This window comes from Condylura cristata, unplaced genomic scaffold (genome assembly GCF_000260355.1).
Source record: "Condylura cristata isolate star-nosed mole 26May11 unplaced genomic scaffold, ConCri1.0 scaffold00005, whole genome shotgun sequence".
Taxonomy (NCBI): Eukaryota; Metazoa; Chordata; class Mammalia; order Eulipotyphla; family Talpidae; genus Condylura; species Condylura cristata.
This window is the reverse complement of record NW_004567106.1, coordinates 52062052-52077601: the sequence shown is the minus strand read 5'-3', so window position 1 is coordinate 52077601 and position 15550 is coordinate 52062052. Positions and strand designations below refer to the sequence as shown.

Here is a 15550-nt window from a genome sequence, read left to right as displayed (position 1 = left end):
AATGAACAATTTAGGCAACCTACATATAGTTAAGACTAATCTGTGTTTAAAACTTACAATCGGCCCTCCCTGGTGGCTCAGCGGGTTAAAGCACAGCACTGAGAATCTTAAGCTGCTTCTGCATGAGTTCGATTCCTGTCTCCCCTGGAGGTGACCACATGGCGTGGCAGACCTCTCCTAACCGGCCTGCTGCTCCCCGCAGCAGTGTACCTCGTCGATCTGCCTGTTCTGTTCCCCACTCTGTCTCTGTTGAAGCCTCTCACTACCCCTGAGCCTCTGGCCTGCACCCCAGTTCTGTATGCACAAATAAATAAATCTTAAAAAAAAAAAACAAAACTTACAATCTAGTGGAAACAGAGAGGACAACTTAACAGAAGAGTTAAAGTTTGAAGTGGTTTCTCCCTTGACCCAATTCTGAGTCTGACCCCCACTTGCATTTTTTTTACCTGCTTGAGACACTGGGATGCCTCGCTACAGTAAACATATTAAATTTAAATAATGAATAAGTTAAATCATAGGTATCATCAGCTTAAAAGTAGATTCTGACATAAGAGCAGACAGACAGACAAAACAAATGAACCCACAAATAGACTGGCCTAGCATAATAGTGTTGATATAAAAAGTTGTAAGGAAAGGAGCACCTATTCCAAAGTTGCCTTGCATAAAATGAATCTCTACATGGATAACAATGACATTATACCCCTAAGCCATAGTAATACAAAAATTAATTCCAATGGCTTGTGGTCCTAAAAGTAAAAATGAAACTGTAAAAATATTGAAAATATAGAATATATCTGTGATTTATGTTAGAAAGGATAAAGAAAAGACCTATAAAGAGAGCAAAAAAAAAGGAAAATATAAATTGTTAAAAGAGAATTAACATACTCTCTACAACCAAATATACACTGCATTGCTGTGCATCTCATTCTCTAGAGATGCACAATCTATAAAACTGTTTCTGTCCAGGGCCTTCAAGTTGCAAATGGTTAAGAGGCATTAAATATGATTTTATTAGGGGAAACAGTAACGCAAAAGGAAACAAGGAAGGAGGGAGGGAAAACTGGGAGAACAGTGCAAATCCATCCTGAATGAAGGAAAGAAGGATAGAAGGTTGGCTAAAAGTGCTGTGAAGTCTAAGCAAGTTTGGGCAAAGCCATTTGAGCATCAGACTCAAGCCCATTAATAAATAAGTCCCACGATTTCCAAACACAAATCTGCTTTTCCCTATCACAGTTATCCACTAGAGCCAGTCTGTGGAAGTAGTGGTCTTAAGACAAATTCCGTGAGCGAAGTCTTGCATGGTAGAGAAACCAGGGCTTTTGTTCCAGAACAACAGAAAGGCATATATCATAACCGATAACATAGCAGAAAAAAAAAAAACGGTAAAGGATATGAAGTCAAAGATAAACATGTATGTGTATAAACTTATAATTAAGGAACTGCAAATCAGAATAATAAAAAGCATAGGACATTTTACAATCAAAATGGCAGTAATGTATGTCAATAACAAGAGCTTTCAAAGACTGAGGAAATGTGAGCCCTCTTAAATGTCTGGTGTAGTGTAAATTGGTACAATAATTTTAAAATAATGCTTAGCAATATCTAGGAAAACTGGAATATGCATATATATTCTATGACACCACAATTCATCTGCCTGGCTATACAACAGAGAATCCTGACAGTCTACAAGAGGACATATTCAAAGATTTTCACTGTAGTATTGATTAAAATCTTGTAACAGTGTAAATGTCAATCTGAATAAATAAAATATTACATGAATATATAACAGCAATTGAAAAGAAGAAAATAAATTTCTACTGTTATGTATCACCTCAAAGGGTAACAGGAAGTTGTAAAGGAAGTTGAAAAGGATGTATACAAACCATGCTATTTATATAAATGGCAAAACCACACACAACTTATCAAATGTTGTTTATATATAAACATATGCAAATATCAGTGTAAATTAAATTAAATAGGTTGGAAAAGTGCATATCATTTTCAGAATAGTGAATGCCTGAAAATGAGTTTGTGTGGAAGAATGATGGCAAGATGTTCTACTTAGAAGTCAGGGAAGAAAACAGGGATATGCTCATGTAAAAGTTTTCTATCTATGATAGACATTAGAGACATTTACAAAGCACAGAAATAGAAGATTTCTGAATCTGTTAAGATTTGATTTTCTGTGTCCATTTTCTGGAGTGACACCACTTATGAAAAGATATATAAAAAAAGATATGTGTACATTTCAATAATGTTAATTTATTAAGTATCAGAGAGATCATAATTAGAAAACTGCTGGGATTGAGACAAAATAGTGGGGCTGGACTGCACAGAAATGTGACTAGGCACATAAAAATAATCAAATACATACTAATATCCTGTTGTTAATGTTAGTACTTGTTCTGATTACCCACTTCATTGTTCATTTATACATTCATTAGTGTGTGGTTTTGCTTTTGGCTTAGCATAAAACACTGTGTTTGGCATGCACTGTTAAACATTTATCTGTGCTGATGACTAAGGGCACTCAGTCTGGTAATGTATTTATCTTGAAGATGTTGTTCAGTCTTTTCTGTGGATTTTTCCTTCTTTGTAATTTTATGCTATACTCTAAGAAAACGGTGTACCACTTCTACTAGCATGAGTTTCAAACAGCAGAAGAGCATGAGCAGCTTTAAGAAGTCTTCCATTCAGAGATAAAGTATATTTCTCTTTACATGACTGAAACATCTCTTCAGTTCTCTTGAAGTTAGTCTTCAATTGTTGGAGGAAATCACTCATTTGAATTAAGATGTTGGATATGATTTAATTCCTTATGTAAACATTAAACTGATTTTTTAAGACCAAAGGCTTAAATAATTCACCTACAAACATTTAAAATTTTTGATAATTAAGTTTCTTTTTGAAGGATGCCCTGAAAACCTTTTCTTTGAAATCATCCTATAGTGACACTTCACTTTCACCAAATTTCTTAGCACAGATAATCTGTATATAAAATATCTAGATCTTTGTTTCTGAAAGTGTAGTCCTTGACTAATTGTTTTAGAATCACTGGAGAGTTTGGTAAAGCATGCTAACAAGCTGAAGTATCTAAACTTTAATCTGTGATTCTCACGCCTGCTCAAATAGATGTGTGTTCTTTTGGCTAACTTCCTTAACATGCTGGTAAGAAAGGCAAATATCAACTTCAAAGGATTCAGTGCACACTACACTTTAGGTCTGTTCGAGATTATAAAACACTTGAAAATTCTTAGATAACAAGTACCAGAGAGGGTCAAAGTAATGTTATAATAAATGGGCAATAAAGATTAGCCTATTTTATTATTAAGAAGCGTACATAACATGCCCAATGTGATGTATGCACTTATCACACAAATGTTTTTCCTTTTTATGTTTTTAAAAGGTACCTAAACTCATCACACTAAAATTATTCAACAGAGCCAGAAAAAACAGAGATTTAAAAAAAAAAAACCTGCTAAATCAAAGTTCATTACCTCTGATTGAATATATGATAACAGAGGAATGGAATATAGTATTACATTGGAGGAGAGATACAGAGACAGAGGGAGAGAGAAAGGTGGTGAGAGGTGAGAGAAAACTTTAAAGTAGGGTAGAGCGCTCTACTTAATGACCCTGTGTAATTTTCCATTATTTACTGAGTACATTTGAGCTTCCTGCAACTTTGTAGATAGAAAAATATCATAAATTTTGTTTTATGGCTGCCTTATCACTCTCTAGAACAACCTCAACAATATAGCTGCTGTGGTAAAGCCAGGGGGTAAGAAACTTGGGTGGAGGAAATATGAACTTTAGGGGTAATGCCATTCAATAAAGCATGTCTTCAATAGTGAATTATTGGATTGTAAGTCTTTGTTATTACTGTTTAATAATTACTAAGCACTTATACTGTGCTTTATGCACAAGGCAAATAGCAATATGCAAAGAGTAGACATGTGCTGAAGAACAGAGAGACGAGGAGCAGGGAGGAAGAGATTTAGCAATTTTAAAGAAAGAGCCTCAAAATGTAGTGATTTAAGGTGTCTTTGAGTGTTTCCAAAGAAGTAAACTTGGAAACAGATACTTGAAACAATCTAATTTATCTTACTCTGGCTCTAGTCTTATTTAATTACAGATTTTTGGAGTCCAGATTTCAGTTCCACTGAAATGACCGTGAAAAGCTAGTTTTGAAGAGCACTCTAGATGATTTTGATTCCACTAGTCTAAGAACTGGCATTTAAAGCTACTAATTCCTTTACTATCTCTTGTAGGTCTACCCACCCAAGATGCTGGGAAAAATCCAACCTTTGAAAAATCACTCCTTTCTCAGTACTTTGCTGGCACACCACTGTGTTGTACACACCAAGTTGACCTTGCTGTGGAGTGGATCATGTTTTCTGGGTTCCTAGAAACTAAATCTCCTATTTCACAATTCTGTTCCTTGGGAGGTGGGCGACTAACTCACTTCTATGATCCTCAGTAAGAGCCAGCTTTGAAACACCAGCAGCTTAGCACATGCTGAGGCCACCATCCTGTGTGACTGCCCATCTACTTGAACTCCCCTATTTTAAATTTTGTATTATAAGTCAGGAAGGAGAGATCTGACCCCAAGGGGCAATGAAGAGGAGAGGAAAGGTGGGAGAAAATCTGGAAAGACTATTTTAAATTTCTAGTGTGTTGATATAGGTGGTTTTCCCAAGACACACTTACTTAGAATTACTACAACTTGAAGTATCACTTTCATGAAAATAAATATATTGCAAATACTTTTTCTCAAAACTAAGTCGTAGAATTCTCAATATCATTAATTCACAAGTCTTTGTTAGCAAGATCTCTTTCATAAGTGTCGGGTATATAATCTCAATGGTATAAAGGATGTCAACAATCATTCTGAGATTAATGAGCCTGAAGTTCCAACTTCAAGTCAGCAACGTTCAAAAGATAAGTCTCTAGAGTCTAACAAGGTTTCTTTTTTAATAAGCAACAACCTTAATCAAATACAGCAAAAAAGATAAGAAGTAAGATTTGGATTGCTGGTCCTATCCATTAAGAGACAAACTTGAAAAATCTCTAAAACTTGCATCCTTTAGTCTTTAAAATGTAAATATTTACGCAATAACAATATTTCATGAACTGCTAAGGTTATGTTCACTACCGCCTCCAGTGTGCATCTTCCTAAAACACTGTGTTGATGGCTTTTCCTCCATAAGGAAAAGCAGCTGCTATGGGCCAGTCTGCCTTCCCCACAGGCAACTTCCTGTATTATCACTGAGAACCAATTTTCCTCAACCGCTCTGCAGTTACAGGTGCCATCAGACTGGACTAGCTTTCACCAGCTACATAAAACATGAATCTTCAGGGTTTTGGGTTGTTGCTATTGCTTTTCTTTTTATCACTGGCAAGTAGGGTGGCAGAAACCATGATCATACTGTCCTCATATCCCTTCTGACCTCAGTCCTCTGTACTACATAGTTCCTCAAAAGTACAATGCTCTTTCTTGGCTACAGGCCCAATTCATTTTACACCCCAGCCACATAGAACCAGCTACAGCTTCTCGAATGTAGAATGTCCTCTTTTGGCTCCAGGTTTTGTACATTCTGTTCTTTCTGGAATGTTCTCCTTGTTCTTAATTCAGATAACTCCTAGCCATCTGTCCCTTTTCACTTTATTATTTTTTAAGATTTATTTTATTTATTTAGATATCACTTCCTTCAGGGAAACCTTCTCTAACATTCTGAGGCCAGAACACATGCTATTGCTATACTGACACAGGTTCCTGTATTCACCAACAGCACTGAACTTATCAAATTTTATTGATTTCTATTGTTCACTTCTTACAGAATAAAATTCCATTGAGGACATGGATTGTCTTGTTCCTCAGTAATTCCTAGAGTTTCATGCAGTTTTTAGTTTAATATTTGCATTTACAAATATTTACTGAACTTGTATCTGTACGACCTCCCAAATATCTATCTATAAGTCAAAAATTCCTTGCCATCAGCAACTCTTATTTTAAGTGAAGGCAGCGCCACAATACCTAAGTAAGTATTGTATCCATAGTAGGAACTTAACGAATATTTGTTGAAATGAATTTTTTAATTTCTTAAATTTGAGTCAAGGATAACTATACCTATACTTGGCTCTAAAAGATACTTGTGGCAATAAAATTGCCATTTCAGGAATATTATTGCCTAGAGAACACATGTACTCTAAAGTTTTAGGAAAACCAAGTTCCCTCCCTGGAAAGGTGTTTATGAACATAACTAAGTTCTAAAGTTTTTTTTTTCTTTTTAAATAAAGATATTATCTTGGTCTCCTTTAATTAGCCTTTGCTACAAAAATGGAAAACTCCAACAGTACAAAGACCAGAACCCAGTTCGAAAGGGAGAGGACATCAGACATATAAAGTTATAGAATGACTTTCAGCTTTAGAAAACTTATTGTTTTTTGTTTCTTTGTTTGTTTGTTTAATATGAAACTCTGGCTTAAATGTCTTAATTTCACTGTCTATTCATGAGCTAGCTTAGACCCAGAAGTTATAAATTAAATTTTATACTACTATTGATCTGGCCAATTCTTACAGAAAGGAGTATTTTAGGACTATTTTGGTTTTAGAGATAAAAACTCTCATTCATTAAGTCAATAATTAGTTTGAGAATCTTAAACTCAATCCTTAAAGCTACTTCAACTTTTTAGAAATCACCACATTCATTGTGATTGAAAATTTGTCAGTAGGTAACTAGAGAGGTCGAATTCACTAAACTGGTATGTACGAAGTGCTTATTAGCGCAGCAGTGCTGACTGTGGTCTCCCAACAGATGGTAGCTAGTATTTATTTTTAAGTTCTAGGGCTTAAGTGAAGTAAAGTAATAGTTTGGTTCAGGAAATTCTATCGCCTATCTGTTTGGTTTCAGTTCAACAGTTGTATAAAATAAATTGTTTCACATTACAGTAATTTTCAAATTTAACTGCCTATCAGTAGAAAATAATAGGTGGTTCAAGGTACAGTAACTTAGTATGGTTTATTCTGGTGAGGGGACATAGTTCAAAGTGTTTCAAATATCAGTTTTAGATGCTCATTATGTCTTAGCTATTACTGAATACAAATATTAATTTCTATGGCACTCTTTCATTAACAGATTATACAATTAAACATTCCTGACTTTTCCTCTAATGGCAGACTATCCACCCAAAGGTTAAGCTTCTGTTCAATGCTGATTTGTTTGGCCAGGTCTGGATAGGACCTCTGGATAGAGGTCAAATTTAAATTTAACTAGTACTGTGGTATCTGTACCATGGAATTTATTTTCCAGAGCAGTTGTTAATTCACTTCTTAGCTTACTTTCCTCCCAAGTTTTTCATTCTGTTTGCCAGTTTCCCTCCCCAATTTTTTCCAATTTTTTTTTTTTGCCTTTAGTAACATCTTGCCAACTTCCTTCCCATTTTTTTTTTCTGCAGTCACTTATATATGAAAATGGCCAAACAGCGGTGAAATAGAAAACACTATTTCACCTTCTTCAACTTACACAGTAAATATTTTTATTACAAAGCAGATGCAGTAGCTGTCATGACAAATGCTTAATGAAGACCATTGTGGGGTTACAAAAGATCACAACTTTGTAGAAACCAATTACTTACCCTTGACCTCTTTTTACATTCCCTACCCCACCTCCCACCATACACTATCATAATAGTCAATTATGTCTCCAAACCCAGTTACTTTTATAATAGAGTGAGTCACTGAATGAAGACAGCCAGTAACTTGTTACCCTCCTTAAAAGGTAAGTAAATGAATAAGGGTCATTTTTTTTAAACTAATAAAGTCTTCAGGACTGGTTATAAAATTTGCAAATATTTAGGAGAATCCTAGGGGAAGTTTGGGCACATGCAAAGAGAAAAATGGGAGAGGAAATTAATGGACGCATGAATTTAACATGGTATTTAAAAAAAAAAATTACTGAACTAGGAATCTACTCTACCATCATTTAGATTCAAAGTAGGTTACAAAATGCAGCACATGGAGATGCTCCTAAATGAGGAAGTCTAAAGATGAAAAATCTGAGCACAACTTGTTCACTTCTGTTTACATGTGACAAGTTTTTCTATCAGCACAGAACTGTGCCAGTGCCTTTCCTATGATAAAGTCTTCAAGCCATCCCACTGAGTGAGTTTTCAGCAACAATCTGAAATCAGAAAACTATGTGAAGTATGTGATGTGTGTTTTTTCCTATCCAAGCAAATTTACAGCTAACTGCCCACTCCTCTGACACCAAACATCATTACATACGCAAGTGCTTTATAGATATTAGAGCTAAACAAAAACACAAAAATGAGGAAGAAAATATTCTGTTCTCATCTCTAGTTCCAAGTCTAGATGTAGCACATTAAGAAACAGATCAACTTTGGCAGTTGAAATGAAAACATATTGAATCATGAATGTTTGTATTTGCCGAGGGGCCAGATAGAGAACACACTGAGGGATCCTTTGTTGATGCCAGCTACTTAACCTCAAGGATTCTGCAGGTGTTTCATGTTCGAACACTTAAAACTCCTCCACACATCACCAAAAAATAAGTTTTATTCTGAAAAGTTCTCACTAACATTTTTTCACAGGTGAGAATACTTGTTTAGAGTAAAAGTTCTCGCTAACATTTTTTCACAGGTGAGAATACTTGTTTAGAAGTAACAATACAAAACTAGAAACGCTGTCAATGAAAATAGGGGAAACTTTTGATTTTTGACTGCTAAGATAGCCTTAGCATTTTTAATTACTTTTCTCAGCAATTAGTACTGCCCTGTAATTGTCTCCTTAATTTCTGAGACTGTGAAGCTGCAGGAGAATATTTTCTAAGCAAAATTCTGAAAACTGACACACCTACATCAAGATATTTCTGAAACAGTCATCCAATAAGAATTTACCTTTCTGCCTATCATTGTGCTAGGTGGAGTATAACAAAATAAATTTTTTAGAATCACTGTTCTCAAGGAATTTGCTATGAAGCTGGAGAGATAACAAGAAACATTCAGCAAAGACAACAGCATATATAAGTGTACTCATTGTACTCCCTATATTTGCCAGTTTAAAATAAAAAAAAAAAAAGGAGATTTTGGACATTTCACTTCTTATTAAATGACTAGGAAGACCCAACTACTCAGCTGAAAAGTCAGCAGGACTGACCTGTGTTTCTCATCATACAGTTTCTTCTGTCCTAAATACCTGCTTCCATTTTTACTTACCTTCCTGGGTGTTCACCTTTAGAGAAAATCTTTCCTGAACTGTACAAATAAGCTAAAAGCCTGATGGAGGGCTTTTAGTCTAACAGTATCTCTACCTCAACATTTGCTATAGTGTACTGAAAAGGTCTCGTTATATATATTTCACCAAAACTGTAAATTCTTAGAGGGAAAGTTAATAAAGTTTTTCTTTTTGTGCCCATCCTGCTCCCACCAGAATGAATAATTACCTTAGTGTCACAAAGGTAAGGGCACATGTAATGTTGTGGATGGGGTATGAAACAGTCACAGAAACTGGGGTAACTTTCCAACCCCATTGCCATTTCTAGAATATGGAACAATGTGCCTATACTTTAAATATTCAGGATTTTATGCCATCTCTTTCTTCCACAGAAAACCCCAACTTTTGTACACTGGGCAACACTCATAATTTTCTTATACATTATGCATATAATTTATCTTATACATAAGAGAAAACATAAATTTTCTCTTATCACTGCTCTGCCCACAACAAAATTCATCTGATGACTCCACAGTTACCATGGTTCTTCTCAATTTCAAGACAATAGTAACACAAAGCAACTGTTACATGTACTTATCTTACATCTTGCTCTCTAGCAGCAAATGAGAACAGAAACAAGCTAATATTTACTGAAGTTAACTAGCACTAGATGTTACTTTAGGAATTTATATTTAATCTCATTCAATTTCCTCAACAATCCAGGGACCATTTACCCTTACCAATCTCCCACTTGTTGATATCAACCTACCCATCTCTTTACAATCATCAGTTCTATTATTAATCAAAAAATTCCTCCAAGATCATAAATTTCTCTCATCACTGTTGAAATTCCAAGTGAATTGTCTAATCCCAAGACATTAGCCTAGTGTCTCCCCCAGAGTTGATTCCTTACATCAGGTAGATCCAGGTCACTATCCATTCTCCCACTTCTTCCTATAGAAATGACTTTCTACTAGAACACCAATTACAATATTTATTGCTATACCTTTCTCCTACTAGTCATGAACCTCTGAAATATACAGATCTTGTTCCATTTATATTTTCAAAAATGTAGCAAGTCTCAAATGTTTTTAAAATAAATATTTCTTATATTCTTCTAGTTTGAGTTAAAGCACAAAAGGCCATATATTATAAAATTCCTTTTATATGAAATATTCAGAATAGAAGATTTTCAGACAGAGGACCACTTAGGAGTGGATACGGTGAGGGAATTTATTGCTACTAGAGTTTTGTTAGAAAAGTTGAAATTGTGGTCTTGGTTCTACAACTCTGAGAATATACTGAAAAACACAGAATTACAAAAACCTTTAAAAATAATTTGAGGCTGGCCACACAAGAATTAGGAAAAAAAGCAATATTATATTCTTCTCCCTCTTATCCTTTGCCTTCATTATTTCTAACAGTTTTAATGAGATGTAATTCCTGTACCGTACAATCCTTTATCAAAACATAAGAACCCCTTTAGAAAATGACTATGTGTTATTCAACTTGGTATCCCCAGGATCTAGACCATTACTCAGAAGTTAATACATGCTTATTCCCAAGGATAAGGGACTTCCAGCTTCAAATTTATTGACAGTAACATATTTATGCTATATCTGGGTTAGATATATTTTGATAGGTTTAACATGGAGAGCAAATCACCACTTACAAAAATTTTTTTCTATGTGAAAAGGTACAAAGAAAAAAACAAAGTCCATCAGAAACTTAACAATACTTCTCCACTAGTAAATAATTTATCTTGTGAGCTCCTACCACTCTTACACCGTAGGTCCTCCTTGAAAAATATCTAGAAACACTCTGATATATTTTTTTAAATAACAGAGTCAATATGTCTCACAATGTCCAGGTTGCAAAATGCTATTCCCAGGAAGAAAGAACTTTTGAACAATGAAGAGTTGAAAATAGAAAAATATTTCTTCAATGAGAAATCAATATTTTTCCCAGACAGCTTTTATTTTCATTATGCTTTCAGGGTATATATAAAATAAGGAAATGGAACTTAAGCTACTGTTGAATGAGCTAATATATACCTAGAGAGCCATTTGTACAAGTATACAGCCCTCGTTTGTAAGAATTATAACTTCTATCTAATATTCAATTAGTCCTTTTCTATTTTAAGCACTACATTTAAAATTTCATTTTATTCCCACTATAATTCTTTTCATAAAAGGTGATATAAAGGAATCCATTAGTGCCATTTCCTAAAGATAGTGATTTTTGAATCATGATTACTATTCAGGAGATATTTCTGGTAAACCTGCTAATGATATACTCCCTGCCCTAAAATTTACATCAATAACTACCAAACCCTTCATCATGTAATTTAAATATTGAATAGCATGAAACTCACATACTGGCTTCACTCAGAATACTTTATATGTTTGCAGATAATCAGCTCTGCCCAATATTATAAAATAGGTCAGCAGCATCAGCATTTTGCCTGTTTCAGAGAATAACCAGCACTAGAGGGAATATGGTTGGATTTTCAGAAAGGAAAAAAGACAGAATCATAATTTTATTTCTGGTTCTCCATTAGAATGGCAATACTTGTTCTTTAGGCTATGGTTTTATAAGAATTGTTCAAATACTAACGTAATTTTGTACTTTTCAAATATCTTTTTTTAAATGTATGCCATATCAGTGTCCACTGAGGATATTTACCTCACTGATGTGTAGGGAAAAAAACTCAAAACTTCATACTTTATTTTATAGCAAAAGCAGTCCATCATTTAAAAAAATAAAATCTCTTTTATATCTTTGCAAACTTTTTAAAGCAGTGATCATATATATTTATTGATTTACTCACAGTATTATAAGGTCGAAGGATACTTGAATAATGTGTTAATGTATCCAACTGATTGAATAAGGAACTAAATAAATATAGTAGTTTGAAAGTTACATATACGTAATTATAAATTTTTAACATAATTACTTACCTCTTCTAGTTGGCATGCTTTGATGACACTCCTATATCTATACTCATCATAAGAAACACCAAAGACGATGTTCTCTTTAATAGTACCAGGCATAATCCAGGAAAACTGTGAACAGAATGAAATTCTTCCACTGTGTTTAATTTTACCCTCTGAAGGCTCCAGTTCTCCCATTATCATCATTAGAAGTGAAGTCTGGAAATAAAAAACACTGTCATTAAGTCATTTGAGCAAATCATTTTCATAACGTACTTACCTCTAATTGTCAAACAAAGCAGAAGGGTCTAATCTGCTTTTATAAGAGTCTATATTAACTCATTTAAGTCAAAATTTATTAGCCACCTTCTCCCTGTTCCAGATTCTTGGCTGTGCACAAAGACACAAAGTGGGATAAAAGAAACAATCACAACAGCATGTGAAAAATGCTATGAAAGAGGCTCTCAAAGAAGGAATACCTAATTCAGATTTCTGGCATAGGTCTGGGGGGTATCAGGGAAAAGATTAGTAGCAAATAACACTTGTCAAGGGCTTACTCTGTGCTGGGTATTATTCCATAAGATTTACATGTGTTCATTTATTTAATCTTCACAATAATCCTATAAGGTAGAATCAATATTATCTTCATTTTATAAAGGAGAAATTAGTTGACAAAAGATAGTGTTTGGTAATATTGTTTCCACAGCCCTTCTTTAAAAAAAAGCTATTATGAAATCATCAAAGAGATGACTAAGAACCAGCAGTGGAAATATCCTTGAACAAATACTATAGGTAATCATGGATTAAATTTAAAACTAATGTGACAATTCGAGTTGAAGCACAGAATTTAAACATTTCCTATTTCCTGAAGCCAAAAAAAATTGTTATAAATAAAAACAAACAAAACAAAGAAAATGGGGTGTAGAGGAATTTGCCAATAGCTTTATCAAAAAAAAAAAAAAAGCTAGAAGTCAAGGATTTATTAACAGGAACAAATCAAGTAATAGGAGCATAACCATATTTAACAATACAAAGATAAATATTAAGAAAGATACTACTACTAAAATTGAATAAAAGAAAAGGTAACAACTGAAATAAAAACACCAATTTTATAGAACTAACAGTAGTGAACTAGAGACCATAAATTTAACATAAAGTTATTATTATAAATCTAGCCACTAAAAAAACACAGACCTTGATCAAAATCATAACTAATCCACACACATATACATAAGTCACATATATATCCAACACACTTTAGAAAAAAGAAAAACACAAAATAAAACATAAATATCATAGAATTCAAATGAAGCATATCTATAAAATAAGGAAATAAAAATCAGCTAAAGAAAGTGATGGTTGCCAAATGATATTAGTGTACTTAAAGCCATTGACTGCACACTTAGAAATGCTGAAAATGCATCTGAAGAGGTGTGATCCTCCTATGCCTTTGAATCACATATGTGTTTATAAACAAGTTACCCCAATTAAAATAATAATAATTATAAAGATGGTAAATTTTCTATTTTCTGTATTTTACTACAAGTATTTAAAAAAAAAAAAAACCTTAGAAACAAATTCCCAAAATACATTAGGAATTGAATTAAAAAAGTTTGAGGACATGCTTTGTAAACAGAGTAACATAAATCAGTTTATATTTTTTTAAAGGTTTATTTATTTATGCATAAAGAACTGAGGTACAGGCCAGAGGTGCAGGGGTGATGACAGGATTCACCAGAGACAGAGTGGAGAGCAGAATAGGCAGATCCAGAGAGGAGCAGTGGGCGGGCCAGAAGAGGTCTGCCGCACCATGTGGGTCACCTCTAGGGCTGGGGATTGAAATCATGCTGAAGTGGCTTTAGCTTCTTAGTGCTTTGCTTCAACCCGCTGCACCACCAGGGAGGGCCCTAAATCAGTTTATTTTTTTAAAGTTAAGCTCAAATATTTTTAAAAGGTGTTCAGATCAAATTAAAATAAATACAACTCTAATGTAAATAAAAGACACAGCTAAAGAAAAATGATTCATACAAGTTGGCTTAAAAAAAAAAAGCAATAAATGTATAACCAAAGGAACAAAAAGGGCAATGATTTTCATAATGAATAAGGTGGAAATTAGGGCTAAAGATACCCACTGAAATAAGGAAAAGTACATTAAGGTACTGAAGAATATAGTTTTAAGTAGCTAGCCACTAAATTTTAAAGAGTATATTTATCAATATCTAGCCATTCAATTTATAAAACAAAAATTCCAGAAACTTCTTCAGACCAGAAAAAGGAAGAAGAAATGTAAGTAATATTAAAATCTACATTACAATAAAAAATAAAGACACCACCTTGCCAGCTCCAGTAGATCCAGCAACTGCCAACAACTGTCCTCTCTCTATCTTGAAATTGATATCTTTCAGGACAGGTGTGCCAAGAAGTGAGAAGTTACTGAAGAAGAGGCTGTTATCACCATTGGAAATGTTTCTACTGTTACTATTTTGTTTTGCTTTCTCAAATAATCCTCCAAATCCCTTCAAGAAAAAAAAAGCAAATTAAAAAGGTTTTCAGAAAAAAAAGTTTTTCAGGTTTTTTCAACAGCTATTTGTTTTATGGATGATTAATTTAAAAGACACATGATCCATATTTCATAACAGATAATTATACAGAATATGAGTTCTATAACACATGATAAAAGCATTTGAAAAATAGAATACTGTTTAATAAAACTGAAGATTTATTATCCATGTACCTTCTATAGACAGTAAATAAACATTATTATTATTGAATACTTAGCATAACAAAAGGTAGACCTTATTATTTTATTTTATTTTTTATTTAATAAAGTCCCACTGTTTTACATCTTTGTTAATATTTTGACAGTATATGATTTCTCCTTTCACAGCTGCTCTCCCACCATCATCTATGCATAGTTGAGGTAACTCTTTCAAAGCTGTGGAGTGTGACTCAGAGAAATGAAGAAGCCAAGGTCACATAACCAGTAGGCCAGAGATGAATGACACCCCAAATCTGAGGTAGTTTAGCATGATGGTAGCTCCTTCCTTTAGGCAACCCAAGACTATTCTTTAGTCATTATTATTATGTATAAATGTGATGAGATGATCAGGGGGTTCCACTGAATTCCATTTACATGAGAGTAGCTGAGAAGATGAAATTCCCTTTTGAGATTGTCCTACTTCTCTCTTGTGTAACAGGCAACTTGAAAGGTAGCATTTTTCAAACCAAAGTAAACTATGAATACTGATCAGGAGGAAGTTGTTACACAGTTTTAGGGAAAACTAGTCTCACATTGTCAACATCCCAACGTACATGTTAATAAAATACACCTTCCTGAAAATTTGTCTATTTGCCACTTTCCCTTTTCCATAAAAAAAATGAA

At 33.8% G+C, this 15550-nt stretch overlaps 1 protein-coding gene across 1 annotated transcript in view; it reads right to left on the bottom strand.

Moving 5' to 3' along the window:
* CFTR (cystic fibrosis transmembrane conductance regulator (ATP-binding cassette sub-family C, member 7)) overlaps nucleotides 1–15550 on the bottom strand; it is a 134039-nt gene that overhangs the window by 63992 nt on the left and 54497 nt on the right. The window contains exons 10-11 of the mRNA XM_004677166.2: nucleotides 14502–14684; nucleotides 12196–12387 (exon numbers count right to left, since the gene is read on the bottom strand). Of these exons, the coding sequence (XP_004677223.1) occupies nucleotides 12196–12387; nucleotides 14502–14684 (375 nt within the window). The remainder of the gene's footprint in view (nucleotides 1–12195; nucleotides 12388–14501; nucleotides 14685–15550) is intronic.